This window comes from Lygodium microphyllum, chromosome 3 (genome assembly GCF_053477565.2).
Source record: "Lygodium microphyllum isolate KBCC chromosome 3, Lygodium_microphyllum_v1.1.10, whole genome shotgun sequence".
NCBI classification, from domain to species: Eukaryota; Viridiplantae; Streptophyta; class Polypodiopsida; order Schizaeales; family Lygodiaceae; genus Lygodium; species Lygodium microphyllum.
Window position 1 is genome coordinate 130,365,271 of NC_141137.1, and position 18,090 is coordinate 130,383,360.

At 43.8% G+C, this 18,090-nt stretch overlaps 1 protein-coding gene across 4 annotated transcripts in view; it reads left to right on the forward strand.

The window, feature by feature from the left end:
* The window catches only part of LOC148038901 (sister chromatid cohesion 1 protein 3-like), a 72,676-nt gene that overhangs the window by 44,220 nt on the left and 10,366 nt on the right, over positions 1-18,090 (forward strand). For 3 of the 4 annotated variants that reach the window (XR_015690346.1, XM_087674790.1, XM_087674792.1), the window contains exons 4-9: positions 14,888-14,985; positions 15,241-15,293; positions 15,471-15,556; positions 15,697-16,211; positions 16,323-16,428; positions 16,527-16,663. Coding sequence is in view for 3 of the 4 variants with exons in the window: in XM_087674790.1 (XP_087530916.1) it covers positions 14,888-14,985; positions 15,241-15,293; positions 15,471-15,556; positions 15,697-16,211; positions 16,323-16,428; positions 16,527-16,663 (995 nt within the window). In the remaining variant the exon portion in view is untranslated. The remainder of the gene's footprint in view (positions 1-14,887; positions 14,986-15,240; positions 15,294-15,470; positions 15,557-15,696; positions 16,212-16,322; positions 16,429-16,526; positions 16,664-18,090) is intronic. The other variant, XM_087674791.1, reaches the window with a different exon arrangement.

Genomic DNA, 18,090 nt, shown 5'->3' on the forward strand with positions numbered 1-18,090 from the left:
CATGTCTAATGTCATCTCATCAGTAAGGTAAAGATAACATTACAAATAAGTGGGTGGCCTATGAAACAATACTGAGAATAACTATATGATGGGACTATACTAGGGTTGAACCATGTGTAGTGCTGTTCCATCGATAGAAAAGAAAAGGAAAGGAAAGGAGAACCAGATCTGATAGAACCATGTACAAAAGTGTGGTGGAGATTGGGGGCTGTAGCTGATCTCAAGATTTACACATGATCTCAGCTATGATGCGGTCCCTAGCTGCTTCATTGATATGCTAGGTGGTGAGTCTTCGGTGTTTCGTGATAATGGCTCTAATCCGACTATGGTGTGGCCTCCTTGGACGTGGTCCTGGTAGACAGGGTCGTCGTGCTCAATGAAGGGAAATGGCTCTATCCAGTGTGACTCCACGGCGTGACCTATAAGGTGTCTGGCGGGGTGGCTCTGTCTCTGCTAGGTTGCTAGTGTCAGTAGGGTCGGCTCTGTAGAAGTCGTCTGTTCTGTGTGTGTGTCCCTCTGGATGAGCTGCCTCCTGTCTTGCAGTAGTGCAGTTCGGCGCCTCTCGAGCTCTAGGAGGAAAAGACCTAGGCATCTCTGGTTCTTGTACTCCACGATGCGATGAAGGGGTCCAAATCCATCACGGAAGAGGCAATGGTACTGTCCTCGTATGTCAGTATATACTGTGCATCTGCATGTGTAGTGCTCCTCCGTCTCGGACTCTCAACCACAAAGCTGGCAAGTCTTGTCCTTTGCTAGGGTATTTGTCAATCTGCCTATCTCCATTTGAAGCCTATGTGAGGAGGTGCAAATCTGTTTGATAGCAACCCGTACGCTATGGGAGAAATAGGTGTCCATATATGCTGGCCGAATAGTGAAACCATCATCAGAGAGAGACAAGAAATGACTCCTATAGAACTCCATCCTCGATCCTAGAGGGAGTGGTGGAGCGATCCATGTCCTTGTTGTCTTAATCCTCAAGATATCAGCTCTGATCACTTGGTTTAGCTCTAATCGGTTGAGAGAAAGTGTAGGACAGTCAAGGCTATAATCCGAAGGTGGAAGATGGCCGGTCAATATCCAAACCATGTAGGCTCATCCAAATAGCCATCTATGAAAACCAACAGTTCTTCTTGCCTCCTGTTGCTAGTTGTTTAGATGAGGTTAGTGCCAATCTAGAGTATCTATGGCATGGAAGTTCCCATACTCTGTGCCAAAAGGTCATTGCCCTGAAGAGTGCCTCCGTAACTATGGGTCTTGCCCCTAGCTCTGCTTTGACAATGGGATGTGGGGTGGAGGGCTTACTCCTAATCATGCGTGCTATCATCATGATCAATGGCCTTTCTGTAACTATAGGTGTTGCCCCTAGCTTTGCTTTGTCAATGGGATGTGAGGTGGAGGGCTTATTCCTAATCATGCGTGCTATCATCATGATCAATGGCCTTTCCATGCCCTGAAGAGTGCCTCCGTAACTATAGGTGTTGCCCCTAGCTTTGCTTTGACAATGGGATGTGGGGTGGAGGGCTTACTCCTAATCATGCGTGCTATCATCATGATCAATGGCCTTTCCATGCTATCCCAACCATCATAATAATCCCTCTCTACTCCAATCTGATCAGTGAGTGGGCTAAGATGCTTGCGGTACAAGCTTCAATCCCATACCTCTGCTCCATATAGTAATGTAGGTGTGACTAGGGTGTCAAACAACCAGAGTTTGGTGCAGGGCTCTTGGAACTATATGTGAGCACATTGACTCTCGGGTGCCCCTAGTACTGCGTATCCACGTGCCAGACGTGCCTCTGATGCCCCTCTCAACGAAAAACGTGGGTCAAAGAAGGTGACTTCCAAATAGACATGTTCCCTCACATGTTCTAGTATGTCTCCCTTAAATGTGAACTGGTACATAGATCTAGTCACCCATGCTGCTGAAGTATTGAAAACCATGGTTTTGGTCTTCCCAAGGTTCACTGTGAGGTCTTTATCTCTACAGAAGATGTGCAAAGCATCTAGATGGCATTGCAATCCCTCCGGTGAATCTGAAATGAGAACAATATCATTTGCATACAATAATATCGGTATTAGCACCCTTGCCAGGTTGGCTCCAGCTCCTCCTCCTCTGTCTATGTAATCAGACACTTCATCTATGTATAGACCGAACAATGTGGGTGAAAGTGGACATCCTTGTTTCACTCCTATGGTATTGTCAATCCTCTCTGATAGTCCCCCAGGTGCTCGTACATGACCTGTCACTGCCTCATATAATGCATAGACACCCCATCGTATACCCTTTGGTACTCCAATGTCTTGCACTCTCTGCATGATGCGTGTACGAGGCATTGTATCAAAAGCTTTGCGAAAGTCTACAAAGCAACAGTAAATCCTCTTGTCTCGGGCTCGACCCTCCTCAATAATGGCTCTAAGTGTGAGAATATGGTCCAATGTGGTATATCCTTGTTTGAACTTGCTTGTCCTTGTGCTCTCTTGCCTTGCATTTCAGCCCACTCACTGAGTTCATGCTCCAATATAGATCCATATATCTTGGCCAAAGTATGACCGATCATGATAGTCCTGTAGTTGCTAGGGATCAGGGGATCACCACTTTTAAATAGCAGAATTATAGTATTGTCTGACCAACTCATAGGGAAACCTTCACATACTACTCAATTGAACATATATGCTAATATGGGTGCTAATATGTCACAAGCATGTGAGAAATGTTCTGCTACTAGTTCATCCTCATCATGTCTCCTTCCATTTTGTAATCTGTAAATTGCATCCCTAACCATTTTCCATGTGAAGAAAGACCACTGTGTTGGCCTACAAGCTTGTGGGGGACTACATAGGTGGCTGTCCTGGCAGGTCATAGGTGGCTGTCCTGGCAGGTCATACAGCTGTCTCCCATAGTCAAGCCAAGCATCTGGTGATGTAATCTGTATGGGGGGACTATCTTTCATGAAACATCTTCCATGTGCTCTTGCTATTCCGCCCCAAAAATAGCTGATATATCTCTGCTTCTGCTTTTGCTAAGTAGTCTCGTTTCTTCTTCGGCACAAGGCGTTTGAAGAACGCCTTTGCTTGGTGATGTGTCTGAGTGCCTAGCTCCACTTCTCTCGGTAAACGAGCTCGGGTGACTCTACACTCATCATTATACCAGCTATTTTGGGGAGCAGTAGATTGTGTGGGTCTACATTGGGGCAACATGTGTGGGAATGTATACATGGCTGATCCATGTACGGCCTCTACTAAATCCTTTGTACATTCTTCCAACGATCTACTTAAGTCCAATGTATGTAAGTTGGTCTGCAGAGAACCACTGTAGATGTGTGAGGTGTCTTTTGTAAAGTAGTATTTGGGATGTTTACGGAGGCATGGTGTTTCATGTTTCATATGTACACAAGAGAGCATGAATGTCAAAATAGCATGATCTGCTGCTATGCCAATTGGTCTTTTAGATATCTTAAAGTTTTGGGTGTCTAGTATCAATGTTGGTGAGCCTATCAAGTAGTCCACAGTACTTGCCCCTCCTTTGTGATTCCAACATGTCAAATTGTAGATCCTGGCCATTGTGGTAGACCACTAAATAGGGCTAGTCTATGTGCACTTCCCAAAGTCAATAGGTGTGTCCCATAGGTACTCACTTCTTTATCTTGGGCTCTCTTGCGTAGACGTGTTTCATCTATGTCGATCTCTTTGAACATGGCATTATCATGCATATAAAAGTCACTTTGTCTATCTCCAGTGTGTGCATTGAAATCCCCTATAATATGTCCCCAATGCTAGCATCTCTCATGATATCCTCATAAAGTACATCAAAGGGAGATCCATCTCGTGTGGCATAGGTAGAATTTGCAGGAGAAAAGTAGCTTATTGCGATGAATATATTCCGTGGTCTTCCTACATGTATCCTAATCCATAAATATCGTGCATCATCATCTCTTTTCATTACTTGCACTATCCCTTTGAGGTCTTCTCGGTATAGTATGGCCACACCTCCAAAACCCCTAGTGCTTCATGGTTTTCTAGCTGTTGGACGAAATGCACTTTCCTACCTCTATCCTTGCACGTCTGGTGGTCGGCTACCTTTACATTGATGTGTTTCTGTGTACATTGCTATATCTATGTTTCGGAAGCTATCTTCAAAGTAACGAGCATCCAAGTGTAGGGCTCCATTACAATTCCATATTGACATCCGAAGTGTCTCATAGGCCTCGTACCGTCATGAAGTCCTTTTGTCAGTGATGATGACTCGTCTATCCCTATAAACAGCCCACTTTCCCTCTTTGCGAGCCTCCAATATCTTGGGCATGTGTTCTCTGCGATGCGCTATTTGTGTTGGGGTAAGCTCCTCATCCAAATAAATCTTCTCACCCTTGAGGGCTCTCCTCTTGGAGAGGAAGGTGTTTTTTTTCCCCATGTCCCCAAAGCGAAGACTTAGCATCTTCCTGTGGGCTGCTCTTCTCCTCCCATCCTACTACCTGTACATGTAAAACCCTAGCCCGTCTCCTAGCCTCTTCTTCCAAGGTGGTATTCATTACTTCAGTCTTGTTTACTGATGTTCCCTTATTTGTTTTCACTACCTCAATCCATGGGCTGGCTTCTTCTATCTGCTTCTGTGTTGTCTTTGCCACTTCTGCCCATGAGTGAACCTCTCTTTCACATGCCTTCAAAGCCTCTTTCTCTTTTTGTAGTTCTTCTCGCACGTTCATTTCTTTTTTCTTAGACGTATTCAATTCTTCCCTCAGTTCTAAGATTTCAGATTTGTAGGCATCTACCAATTTCAACATTTCAGTTTTCAGTTTGTGCATTTCGGACAGCATTTGTGCCTGTAAGTCATTCTTAATCTTTATCTGCATGTCTTGCATTTCTATCCTCTAATTTATTATCAGTTTGGCTTTGACCTGCTTTCGTATTTCTTTCTCCAATTCTTGTCTCATAATTCGTAGTTCAGAGCGAATCATGAGATGAATTTCTTTGTATTTCTTTTCATTCATGGTGTGTGAGGTCTTTCCATGCCTGTCAGATGCTGGGTAGACGCTCCAATCATGGACCCTACGGCCATACGTCTTGTACCGTGTGTTCTTAGAAGGGGTGTTGAACATTGCTTCCATGGACGGTTGTGTTAGTTCTTGATCAGATTCGTCTCCTCGATATTCATTTTCCACGGTTTGATGCTTGCATTTGTTTACATTATCCATCTCTCACATACTGTGTGCAAAGCCCCATGCCAATTAAAGATATAAAGCAAGCTCCTTGTGCCAGGAGGATAAACAAACAACCACCCACCCTGAGCCCCCAATGCATACCAAAAGGATGAAGAACTCCATGAGCCAGTAGTCTAAAGAAACGGCCATCCATGTTGCAAGACTTCAGAGTTGCAGAGAGGAATATTCTCAGAGCCATGAGACTAAAGAAATGGCCACCCCCAATGCAAATGATGGACATCAAGCAATCTCCTCGTGTCGGGAGAATAAAGTAGCGGCCAATGTATCAGAAAGGACAAAAGGAGCAAAACTGAGCTTCAAGAAGAGAAAGAAGATCAAGGCCCAAGCTGACACGTGGGCGAAACTTGCAAACTCAACTCTGTGTCTTGAGGCAAAGGATGAGACTTCCATGTCGACTCCCGTGCCTCAATCCAAGTCTGCGATTAGGAGAAAACGGATGACATTCTCAGCATATGACCATCCACTCCTATGAGTGCGATGAGGAGCTAACCCCTTGTGCTATAATAGCTGATTCAAAGGGGAATAAGCCCTCATACAACAAAGGAGAGGCAACTATTGGGGTGCCTCTCGTGTGGACTGATCATGGTGATTGGATCTTCATGAATGGATCCCAAGTGGCTGAGTTACACGTCGACGTAGAGTCCGTGCTCAATGTCACGGGGACATGAAATTTTTGGGATGCTTTAATCTTGCTAGTAACATTTGATTAAGTTACTAATCAAATGTGCAAGGTTGTTTAGCACATGTGATGCACATGGCAGTTATTTCATGGGAACGGGCCAAGGACCTCGAGGATGCAATGGGTGTTAAAGGCAAAAGTTGTGTTAAGTTATGCCAACTGGGTTTTGGTGGTCAGTTGGTGCTAGGTTGGAGCCTAGGACAATTGTTTGGCCATTAAGTGTCAGTGGTGACACTAGGGACTAGTATTAATTAATTAATTAATGCTAGTCTAAGGGTCAACAGAGGTTGGGAACCACTCCAAGTTGCAAATGGCCTAGCCAATTTCATTCTAGATGGGGATGTTTAATTTTGGGCAGGATCAAAAGGACTGAAATTAATTTTCAGAATTAATTAATTCTGAAAAATTAATTTAATGACTGAAAATGCATTAGGAAGGCTGCCACTTGGCAAAAATTTCCCATGCAACTAGGGAGAAGGTTGTTGGAGGGTGGTGGAAGCTGAATGGCAGCCATTCAGAGCTTGGTGGAGGGAGAGGAGGTGATTAGATTCGCCTCTGAGAGGCGATGACGACTGATCGCGCCCCACGATAGGACGGGGCAGCAGGTTTTCTCTTCCCCCTTAAGAGAGGCGGCGGTAGGAGAGGAGGGCTCGGCAGCTGAGCTGATATTTTATTACCCTTTTGAAGCTATTGGTGCCATCAAATTTGTCATCAGAGCTACGAATCAGAAGATACATTTCAGCTGATTTTCTCTCTTTCTACAGCATTCTCTCATCTCCTCCAGTTTATGCTCAAGTATTCTTAGCAATTTTCAGCCATGGGTAGCAGAGTACAACCAAATTTGGTGGACAGCAGAGAGTTTACTGCTGTAAACCCTAAATCACAACAGTAATTAGGGTTTAGCAGCCACCTTGGGACCCGTGCCATCAGTCAAAGGCATTGCACACTGAAATCAGCATCGGAAATTCGTGGAATTGTGAGGATTTCAGATGCCAGCCCGTCTATTGTGAATTTGGGGCAGCATTTGACCAATTGGGGTTCCATTAGAGCAAGTCCTGGGTGAAAATCAAGGGGCAATTTGCCCGAATGCTTCGCTGATTATTGGAACAGCAAGGGGCTTTCGAATCAGCCAAAGAGATTGTGAAATCTTGGCTTGTAATTTGTCCATCAGCAATTGAAATTAAAGAAATACCGAAAGGGGCGCCAGTTTTGGGGCCAACAAGGTGTCCATTGTCCAAGTTTATGAAGGTAAAGTGAGCATTTCAGTTTATGTTCATTTGCTAATTGTTGTAATTAAGTGCTTAATCAGGTTAAACCACCCTATCCGAGAAGGAAGGCTGGTTTCACTCACCATGAAGGTGAATTTCAAGGAAGTTCTTTTGCTTAAAAGGTCTACTTGTGCATTCAAGCCCATTCTGGTCTTTGGACCAAAAGTGTGCAATCTTCTTGGTGAGTTTAAGATAGTTGGTTGGCTACATAATCGACCCAAGTTGGTTCCAAGGAGGCTTCACCCTCTAGGTCATTCACAATGGATGTAGCTCGTCACAGAGCAAGATAGGTTGGAACGAGCTAGGTGTGAAGACTTAGCTTGCACGCACCCCTAAGGCAAATCCGGACATGTCAAGGTCTCAAAGAGATGTGGGTAGACTTGTGCCAGGGCACAATGCTTGTTCACACCCAACCTCTTGTGCCTTTACGTATTATGTGGCCGTTGAGTGCCAGGTCAAAGTTATCATGGTGGAGGTAATGGCTTGCTCCATGCAAGCGAGGCGATTCGGTGCTATGCATTTGATCGACCTCAAAGCATTCCGTGCCCTAACACTTGATCTGGCCATCAAAGTTCTCAACATACATGTAGGCATAGCACGGAAAGATTTGCCTAGGGGTTACCTACCGAACTTGTGCCTGATAATGTTGTATTTGGGTGACAGAGGCTCGATGGTTTTGACCGCAGGGGAGATGACCCTTGCATTGTAGGCGTAGCGATTTGATGCAACCTGTCATGTCACCATGCTTTGTCCAGGCACTCCAATTACCTAGTCCACACAAGACGGGCTCCCTCACCTTTCGGCATCTAGGTGTGCTTCAACGTGAGGAAGGGTGCTTGATGCGGAAGAAATGGATCTCTTGCGGCATGCAAGGTGACATGCAACAGCACTGCGTGTTCCTCGACACGTCTTTGTTCTAGGCGCTCTTGTCCCTCAGAAGTCCAAGCGAAAGAAGATGGATGGTGTGAAGTGCTAGGATCGCTCCTTCCGCGCACGAAGGCATGCCACCTTTGCAAGACGGTGGCATGGCTTCTTCTTCAACACGAAAACTGCTCGTGCCAACATGAAGATCAGGGCAATAAAGGCCCAACTCTTTTCAGGGTGAGGTGTGTCCTCAAAGCGCACCTCTTGGATGGTGAGGTATATGGCTACCCCATGGTGGTCAAATGTTGCCTCACAAAGGTGGAGGGATGCATCCACTCCATCGTGGCTAAATGCTCTCTCCTACCTCGACCTCGGATTGACAGATTCGGCCACACAAGGCCACCTCTTGCAAGGAACCACCTTGTGGGCCCTTACCTGCATGGCGTGGCATGCTCCCCGTTGAGCTTTCCGCCTTGCGTCTAAGTCCTTTGGCAGTTTTTGCGCACTCATGTTGCCAGGCCATGTGTTGGGGCAAGTGCGCATGACTTGTCTTAGCTGGGTTACCCTCCACCCTGTGCTTGTAAATATGGTCAGTAGGTGGACGGATTGAAGTGTACAATAAAGTCTTTCTTCCTAGTCAAGTATGCGTGGCCCACTCCATAGTTGTAAATTGAGTCAGTGGGTAGTACCTTAATTGTAGTCTAAAAAGACCATGTTTCACACTTATATCAAGTTAGTGGGTATGACACCTAGCGGGTAGACCTTGGCCGGCTTGATAGCAAGTCAGCAAAGACCCCCGAATTTTTGTACATAAGAGTCTAGTAAGTGGACACTAACCGTCTTGATAGTGAGGCGTGTTAAGACCCCTGGATTTTGGAGTCCTCATACAACGGCCCCTTGAGCTATGAATTATGGCTTTGGGACTTTATGAGGACATCGAGTTCTTCAAGGGGAGGTGTGTACAAGGGATATGAGCCTCTTGTGCAAGTTCCTCACCCCCATGGTGCTGAGTTGTGTTGGATGAGTGTTGATACCTCCATCCTCGCCCGTGAACCAAATCCCTCTTCCCCATCGGCTTCCTTGTAATGCTCTCTTTGCCTCCGAGCCTTCTATAATACATTGTTAACCCTTCAGAGGGCCCCTTTGTTTTTACCCCCATATCACTTGGTGTTTTCTTGTGCCGTGTCGTGTTATGCTTTCGTTTGCTTGTGGGATCGCCGAGTTGTGGGTAACACCCCATGAAGTGTGTTCCACGGGGTGGGTCACCCTTGCCCCAAGACGGACCCATTGCGGGTTCGTCACAGTATGCAAAGAGGGGGGATCCTTGTTGGTCATTTGTCTTTATGTGGATGATCTTCTACGTATAGGGACACATGCTGATTAGATTTCAGCATTCAAGAAAAATTTGCAGCAAACTTTGAAATGTTAGATTTGGGGCCTTTGTATTACTACTTGGGCATTCAGTTTATTTATGATGCTAGAGGCATTGGATTGTCACAGTCTAGATATATTGGTAAACTTCTTGAGAGATTTGGCTTCCAGGATTGCAAGCCAGTTAGCACACTGATGGAGACTGGACTTAAGCTGTCTTTGCATGATGACAGTGATCTGTTTGACATTCATACATATGCTCCAGCAGTTGGATGCCTCATTTATTTATGGTACACAAGGCTAGATATTCAGTTTGTAGTTTCAGCCCTTAGGAGATATATGTATAGCCCATGCATATCACATTGGCAAGCTGTGAAGGGTGTTTTCCGCTACTTGCGGGGCACCATGACCTTGGATTGCTTTATGCCAAGGGGGGGATCGCTGTAGTTACATGCTTACAGTGATTCCGATTGGGCTGGCGATTTTGATTCACGTCACTCTTCAAGTGGAAACTCTCTCTTTCTTGGCTCATCTTGCATTTCTTGGCTTAGAAAGAAACAATCCATTGTTGCCACATTGTCTTTTGAAGTTGAATACAAGGCAGCTTTCACTATTATAGTTGAATGTGTACGGCTAAGACGTTTGTTGGCTGATCTTGATGTATTTCATGGAGGCTACTCCTTTGTTTACTAATAGTTAGAGTGCCATTGTAGTGGCACAGAAACCAGTGTTTCATGCACGCACAAAACACATAGAGATACATTATCACTTTGTTAGAGAGAGGCTACATGCCAAGGATATCAACATTGTTAATTGTTCCACCACCAACAATGTGGTAGACATCTTCACTAAAGCTCTTCCTTGTGACAAATTTGAAGCATTTCTCAATGCTTTAAATTTGATCTCCTTTGGTGGATGATCCTTGTATGTTGATCACTTTTCACTCTTGGGGGGTTTGTTGGGTTTACGCCTACGCTCACATAGGAGTGTTGGTGATTCCCTAGGGTACTTTGTACTCTCCATAAGAGAGTCCCCCCCCCCCCCCCAACACACACACACACACACACACACACACACAACAAAAAAAAAAAGATTCATATTACTCCTTATTTGTGTATTTATATTACACAATTCGGTCACTTATCACACATTACACACTTTCGTGTGCAAATGCACCTTAAGGCACTTACCCAACCTTGAAGTCTAAGGATTGTACTTCTGTACTGTCTTACACACTAGTGAATGAATCATATGTCGATTTGAGTCTACACCTACTCTCTCTCTACTGTTCACTTTGTGTACTGAGCTAGGAGCTGCCATCTCCATCTTTAACGTTGTGCATTGTAGAGTAATGTCATGTTGTACAGCAACCCCTCCAGAGGATAGTCTATCTAGAGTTATCAATGTTTTGGTGTTCTTTTTTTTTTTTTGGGGGGGGGAGGGGGGGAGAGGGAGGAGAGTTTGGTAGTTGGTGGTGGAGGTGTTGGTTCTCTAGCAATGGCTATAGTAAATAAATCTATGAGGGAACTTTGGCTTGGTAGAAGGGTTTCTCAATCTCTTAAAAGTACATCTCCATATCTCTTCAAATTTAATATGAATAAAGCTCGAACACTCTAGTCATATTCCATGATCGGTGTGCCATAGTGCACCAAAGCCCTCATAGAAGAGAGAATGTACCCCACCTAATCTGGTAGTATGATGTGGTCCAAGGCCACTCTGTTGATGTGTCATGACTCAAGGGGTGAGTCTCCTGTGCCTCGCAATGATGGCTTTGATATGGCCATAGTATGGGCTCCTCAATCTCGTTGACTAGGTGGTCGAGGGTATTATGCACGGGGAAGCAGAATAGCCTTGTCTAGTGACTCTGTGGTATGGTGTAGGTTTATTTTGGTGGGATGACTTTGTGTTTGCTGAACTAGTAGTGCTTGTAGAATTTGGTTCGTGGAATAAACCCATCATTGCTTTCTCCCTAGGTCTCTTTGGGTGAGCTAGTCTTCTGTCTCATAGTAGTGTTATGCAGTGCCTCTAGAGTTTTAAGAGAAAAAGCACTAGACATCTCTAGTCCTCATACCTTATGACACAACAGAGAGGCTGAAAGCCCTGATGAAAGAGGCAATGATACCTTCCCCATATATCATAGTACACTATAGATCTACATATGTAGTGCTATTGGGTGGAGGGCTTACTCTTGATCATGTGTGATATCATCATCGTCAATGGCCTCTTTAATTGATCCCAGCCATCACAATGGTCTCTCTTTGGGCTAGTTTGATTAGCTAGGAGTGGGCTTAATTGTTTGTGGTATAGGTTGCAACTCCAAACTTCTAGTCCATATAGAAGAGTATGTGTGACTAGAGTATCAAACAACCATAGTTTGGTGTGAGGTTTCGGAAACTCTATGTTCGCACACAGACCCTCAAGGGCCCCTAGTGCTGCATAGCCTTGTGCTAGCTGATCCTCAGCTACCCCCTAGTGAAAATCTCATACCAAAGAAATTGATTCCCAAGTACACCATCTCTCACATGCTTCACTGCATCTCTCCCGAATGTGAACTAATACATAGATTGGGTCACCCATGTTGTTGAAGTGTTGAACACCATAACTTTGGTTTTTCCAAGATTCATTGTGAGATGTCTCTCTTTGCAATAGGGATGTAGTGCATCCCAGTGATGTTGTAAGCCCTCTAGTGAGTTTGAAATGAGTACAATATCATTGGCATATAATACTATCAATATTAACACTCGCTAGGCTAGCTCCAACTCCACCTCCCCTATCCATGTAATCGGATACCTCATCTATGTATAGTTCAAATAGTATGGGTGAAAGTGGGCATTCTTGTTTTACTCCTATGGTGTTGTCAATGCTCTCAAACATCCCTCTAGGTGTGTGTGTATGGCATGTCACTCTCTCATACAATACATAAATGCCCATTGCATACCCTTTGGGACTCCAATCTCACGCAATCTTTGCATGAAACATGCCAGGGTTGTTAGGTAGGAAAGGTGCGATACGGTACGATATGATAAAATATGGTACTAATTGGTACCTTATGATTTTATAAGGTATGGTATGATATTAGTACGAAAAAAAACAAAAACAAAAACTTAGTTATTTTGGATTATAAATAATAGAACATATGTTTAGAGCTAAAATAGCAATGTCACTTGAGTTAATAGGATGAATACATGAGGGTAACAAGGTAAAACCTCATGCACAACATGTGAATTGTACTACTAGAAGACAGATGGGAGTGTATATATAATACATCATACAACAAGGCCAAGTGTAGGGTGGATTGACAAAGAGGCTCTTTATTCTTTTTGTGTGAGAGAGAGAGAGAGAGAGAGAGGCTTGGCAGTTTGGGGAGAAAGAAAGAAAGAAAGAAAGATCTATTAACATCTTTGAAAGGCCAGAGTGGCCTATGAGACCATAACCAATGCAACTGGTATCATCATCTCTCACCAGATAAGAAGAGATGAAATTTATGTGTAAGTTTACATGGTATATTGGAATGAGATGTATGGAAATTGAAAAAGTTGGAAAAAGGCCTAAGTTTAAAAAGATCAAGATTGTAGGGTATCTCCCCCTTAGTCTATGGAATCCACCAAGACTTTGCAAGCTACCTCCGACTAAGTCATCATGCCAATCTGCCTTTGTACCGAGCTAGCGTGATGCGAATGTGGCGCATATAGGCACGCCTATGTTGCCGTGTAGGTACTCTAGGGCGTCGTGCTCTGCATAGCGTTGTAGCTTTGTCAACTGTGATGCCTCCTGATGTTGTATCTCAGTAACGCCTATCAGTAGGAGATGTAGTGTCTAGGGTGGTCGTGGTTGGGGGTTCAGCTATGTTGAAGTAGTCTGTAATTGCTCTCTGGAGGGGTGGATGATGCTGGGGTCGCCTCCTATCCTATAACAATAATGCTCTGCGTCGTTGGAGCTCCAGCAAGAAAAGGCCCAAACATCTTTGGTCCTCATAGTCCATCACCCGTCTTAGTGGTCCAAACCCCTCCTTAAAGAGGCAATGATAGCGGCCTCGGATATCATAGTATATAGTACATCTACAAATGTAGTGCTCCTCCGTCTCTGGCTCCCATCCACAAAGCTGGCACATCCTCTCATTGGCTGCAATATGGCTCCATCGACCTGTCTCAATCATCAGCTGATGCGATGAGGTGCAGATCTGACCAATAGCAACTCAGAGTCCGTGGGACAGTTGAGCATCCATGTATCTAGGCCTCACTATGAAACCGCCATGAGAAAGCTGCAAGAAGTGACTTTGGTATTGTGCCGTTTTCATGTCTAATGGGAAAGGGGGCTTGGACCAAGTCCTTCCTATCTCCACTTTAGTGATGTCTGCCCTGATCACACTATTCAGCTTTGCACGACTAAGGCTCAAAGTAGGGCAGTCGAGGCTGTAATCAAATGGTGGTAGTCTATTTGTACTCATGCCATGCAAATTCAGCCACGTGCTCATGTGTGCATCCCAACACTGTCTATCTCCCTCTGCTGCAAGCTGTCTTGAAGACTCCAGCGCTAGTCTAGGATATCGGTCTTTAGGGAGCTGCCATATCCTTTGAAGGAAAGTAATTGCTCGGAATAATGCCTCAACTACCATGGGAGAGAGACGGAGAGAGGGGGGGGGGTGGGAGGGATGTTCTTGGAATTGCATACTCATCTTGGAAGTTGGGAAAGAGAGAGAGTGAGAGAGACTTGAAATTATGATAATCAACATGAGGCTTAGGAGTAAAAAGATATTGTGTGGTCTAGTTTTCATAGGCCAAAAAATAGCATATTTTTTTGGTACAAGTTGGTACGGATACGTACGGTACAAACCATACGGAACAAAGTAGTCCGTACGTAGTACGGATGCAACTATGAAACATGCTCAAGGTGCTGTGTCAAAAATCCACAAAGCAACAGTAAATCTTTCTATGTTGGGCTTGGCCTCCCTCAATGATTCCTTAGAGTTTGAGGATATGGTCTAGTGTGGTGCATCTCCATCTAAAACCAGCCTGCCCTTGTGCTCCCCTACCTTGCATCTCAGCCCCTGCACTGAACTCATGCTCCAATATAGATCTGTAGAACTTGGCCAGTGCGTGGCCAATCATTATGATCCTGTATTTGCTAGGGACCAAGGGTTGCCATTCCTGAAGAGTGGGACTATAGTATGGTCTGACCATATTTCAGGGAATCCTTCACATACTGATCTATTGAACATGCATGCCAATATGGGTGCCAATGTGTCACATGCATGTGAGAAGTGCTTTACTACTAGACCATCGTCATCATGTGCCCTCCCATTCTATAGAATGTAGATTGCCTCTATCACCATCTTATCGATGAAGAACAACCATTGTGTTGGCCTATGGGCCTGTGGAGTCTGCATGGATATTTGTTTTGGTACATTATACAGCAGAGAGAGAGAGAGAGAGAGAGAGAGAGAGAGAGAGAGAGAGAGTGAGAAGTATGATACGTGAAATTTTCAGGGACGAGTTTGAACACCATGTTACTGCTAGGGATCTTATTACACTCCAGGAACCTATGGAGGATCGTGGTTGCTCTCAAAGCCTTTTTACTCTTGATGGTATGCTCATCAATGGATGGATAACCCTCTTCTGATGCTAGAGACATTTTCTTACTGCTCTCATTGTTAGTGTTATGTAGATCTATCTACTGTGTTTCTTGGTTGATGCCGCACAACTGTTAGTAGGCATTTTTCTTAAATGCATTAGTGCATCTTATGTGTGTAGATCTAGTTGAAATTTTATGTAGGATTTTCTTATATAGAAATGTCATGTTTGGCTTAAGTGCTTTTGAACAAATGTGTATGATTTTACAGTAAAATTCTCAGATGGTGCAAACCCTTACACATTATCGGGTATATCAAATGAGGTGTGTCCTCATCTCTTCGGTAGTTGAACTTTGAGTATGGTTAAAGTTGAATTACTGAAGTAGCATAGAGAAAAAAATAATTCATGACAAGATAAGACCTGATATATGCATTGTCCACTACTGTAGAAACATGACACAGTAATGATACATTCTGTTGAAACTTTGATCATGCTGTAGGAAGTTAGTCAAAAGTCCGATATTGCAAAACCAGTTCCCGTGCCTCCCACTTCAGAAGAAACCATTCAAGAAATGCTTGAAGAAGAGTGAGTGATACCAGTGTGCTTCAAAAGTGGTGGCTGTAAAACATTTATTCAAACAGTTTGTGAGTCACTTGCTGTCAAATGCATTATTGGAGTTGAGTTTTGTTTTGGATGATTCAACTTGGCTTCTATTGGTTGATCAGTATACTTCCTCCTTTGCCAATTGAAGAAGATGTGGAACTACATGAGATCAGTAATGGCCAGGGGAGAGTGGCTACTGATGGTGCAGTAAACATGGATGCTGATGTAGTCTCTTCAACTGGACCCCCAAATCAAGAGTGGGAGCCGCAAGTCAAAGTTATGGAAGAGGTGGCGCAATCACAGGAACTCCACACAAAATTTACAGCTGAGGATCAAGATGGCAAAGTTATAAAGGCTATTGATGTGCGAATGGAGACCATAGTTGTGGAAAAGGAGCCTGGATCAAATTTTGAGCAGGCACAAGCAACAATGGACGTAGACAAGGAGCAAAAACATGCTGAAGATAGGATTGAAGGTGAAGCTGAGCAAAAGCACGCTGAAGATAGGATTGAACATGAAATTGAATACAAAAATCTAGAGGATCGGCATGCCATGATGGATAGAAGTCCTTCAAGAATGCCTGCTAAATGTATTGGGCCTGTTTCCGAGGATGTTGACAAACTTGGAAGTATCCTTGGTACAGATCAAGTACCTATCTTACATAATGATTTCGTTGTTCTTGAATCATTCTTACCCAATTACTTCCATGTTGTCAATAGTGAAGGGTTTCAAAATTGCATTTGTTTAGCAGGTCAAGAAACCCCAAAAGATGAAGTACCACCTACTTCTGTGATAAAGAGACGTGGGAGAAAGAGAAAACCCATCTTTGATGATGTGATGACAATCTCAAGCTTGTGAGTCACCCCCTTGTGAGTGAACTTGTTTCTTTTATAATTAACTCTAAATACCTTCCTTTCATAAAGTGACAGGTTTAATCCTTGTTTTCTGTTAGTGAGATGAAGAAGCAACTGGGCAGCACAAATGACATATGCCGGTTCCGAAGGAAGGCTCCCTCCACAGAGTATGAAATCTGGATAAGCCAGAGGGACAACCACATTGAGCAGACATTCTCAGGACCAGCTCTCCCTGGTAAGGCGAGGGGTTAGAGGATAACGGTTTCTTAGTATTGTAGAGTGTGCTGTATGGAGTGAGTAGTTTTAACCTTTTCTACCATGATACACGACTCATTTTTTTTTTCACATCTAGCATTCAACTGTCTTCTACTGGATGGATGTTACAATTTTGCATCTTTGAACATAAGTGAAAAAGAGGTGGAACTATTGATTATGACAGGGACTTGTCCATTCTCCTCAGCCACGAGGGAAAATGCTTGAAATGAAGAAATAGGGTGAGTTTAGGTTCCTTAAGCAACTGCCTTATTAACTGCAATGCTCACCATTTTTACTTGCCTATTGCCAGCACCGTATTAGCAACCCGATTACTTTGAAAACTACACAACTGTCTGAATGCCATATTCTGCAAAATATGGCCTTTACAGTGTTCATGCAAACATGGGACACAATGAAGGTTATAATCGACCAGGTTAGTGGAAATACTGAAAAGGAATACAGCTAAAGAAAACAAGGGCGCACCATCATGTGCAAGAGCATTGCCCTTTTGTTCTTTTTTTCTTTTTAAGAGTGTTTGGAAGGGCCTGATTTTGCTACCTAGCTTGCTGGCTTTTGCTCGTCTCTTGATGCTTATTTTACATCTTTTTAGTTCACCTCGATGTGATGTGAATTCGTGAAAGGTGCACTTAATGGAGGTTGAAAGGACGGTGAAGCAGAACTAGTGGGTGAGATGGGTGGGAGATTAAATGGATTTGTCATTTGTGTAGTTGTGGGAAAAGTGTTAGGTTCCTTTTGTCCATTAAATGCAAACGATGAAAAAGATGAGTCACCAAGATCAAATTGACCGTGAGATGTAAATGGGGAAGGAAAAGATGAAGAAGGATCTCTCACCATAGATTCTTGCAATTTTTATTTACCTTTCTTGAGTTCAAAAAGAAAAAGATATTCTCTTAAGGGCTTATGAACCAATATTTGGTATGAAGAATTCCTTCATCCTGAGCATCATCAATATCTTGCAAAAAAGTGGAAGTAAACTCAAAAGATTGAGAAATAGTAGCATACATACTTGACATAGGAGTGAATGAAGATGGAGAATTGTGTGTAAAAGATGAAAGAGGTAAGATGGAGATGATGGTGGTAGAGAGGAAAATGATTTGTACTCCATGCTATTGTTTACGTTAGGATGGCCACAATCCGTTGTGGAACTTTCGTCCTTCTTGGAAAATCATTAGCTGATGCATCGAATTGAACAGGGAAAACTCAAATTTACCTTCAATCTGTTGTTGAGCTTGATACATGAGGATGAGGTCATGGTAGTCCGTGAACTCCATGGTGGTCCGAAGACTCTTAGGCCATGTCGAAAGGAGGAGCAAGGTGTGAAGCCCACTCTTTCTCATGTTTGGATGTGCTAGGCTTAGAAGCATCATGATGGTGTGATGAAGATAT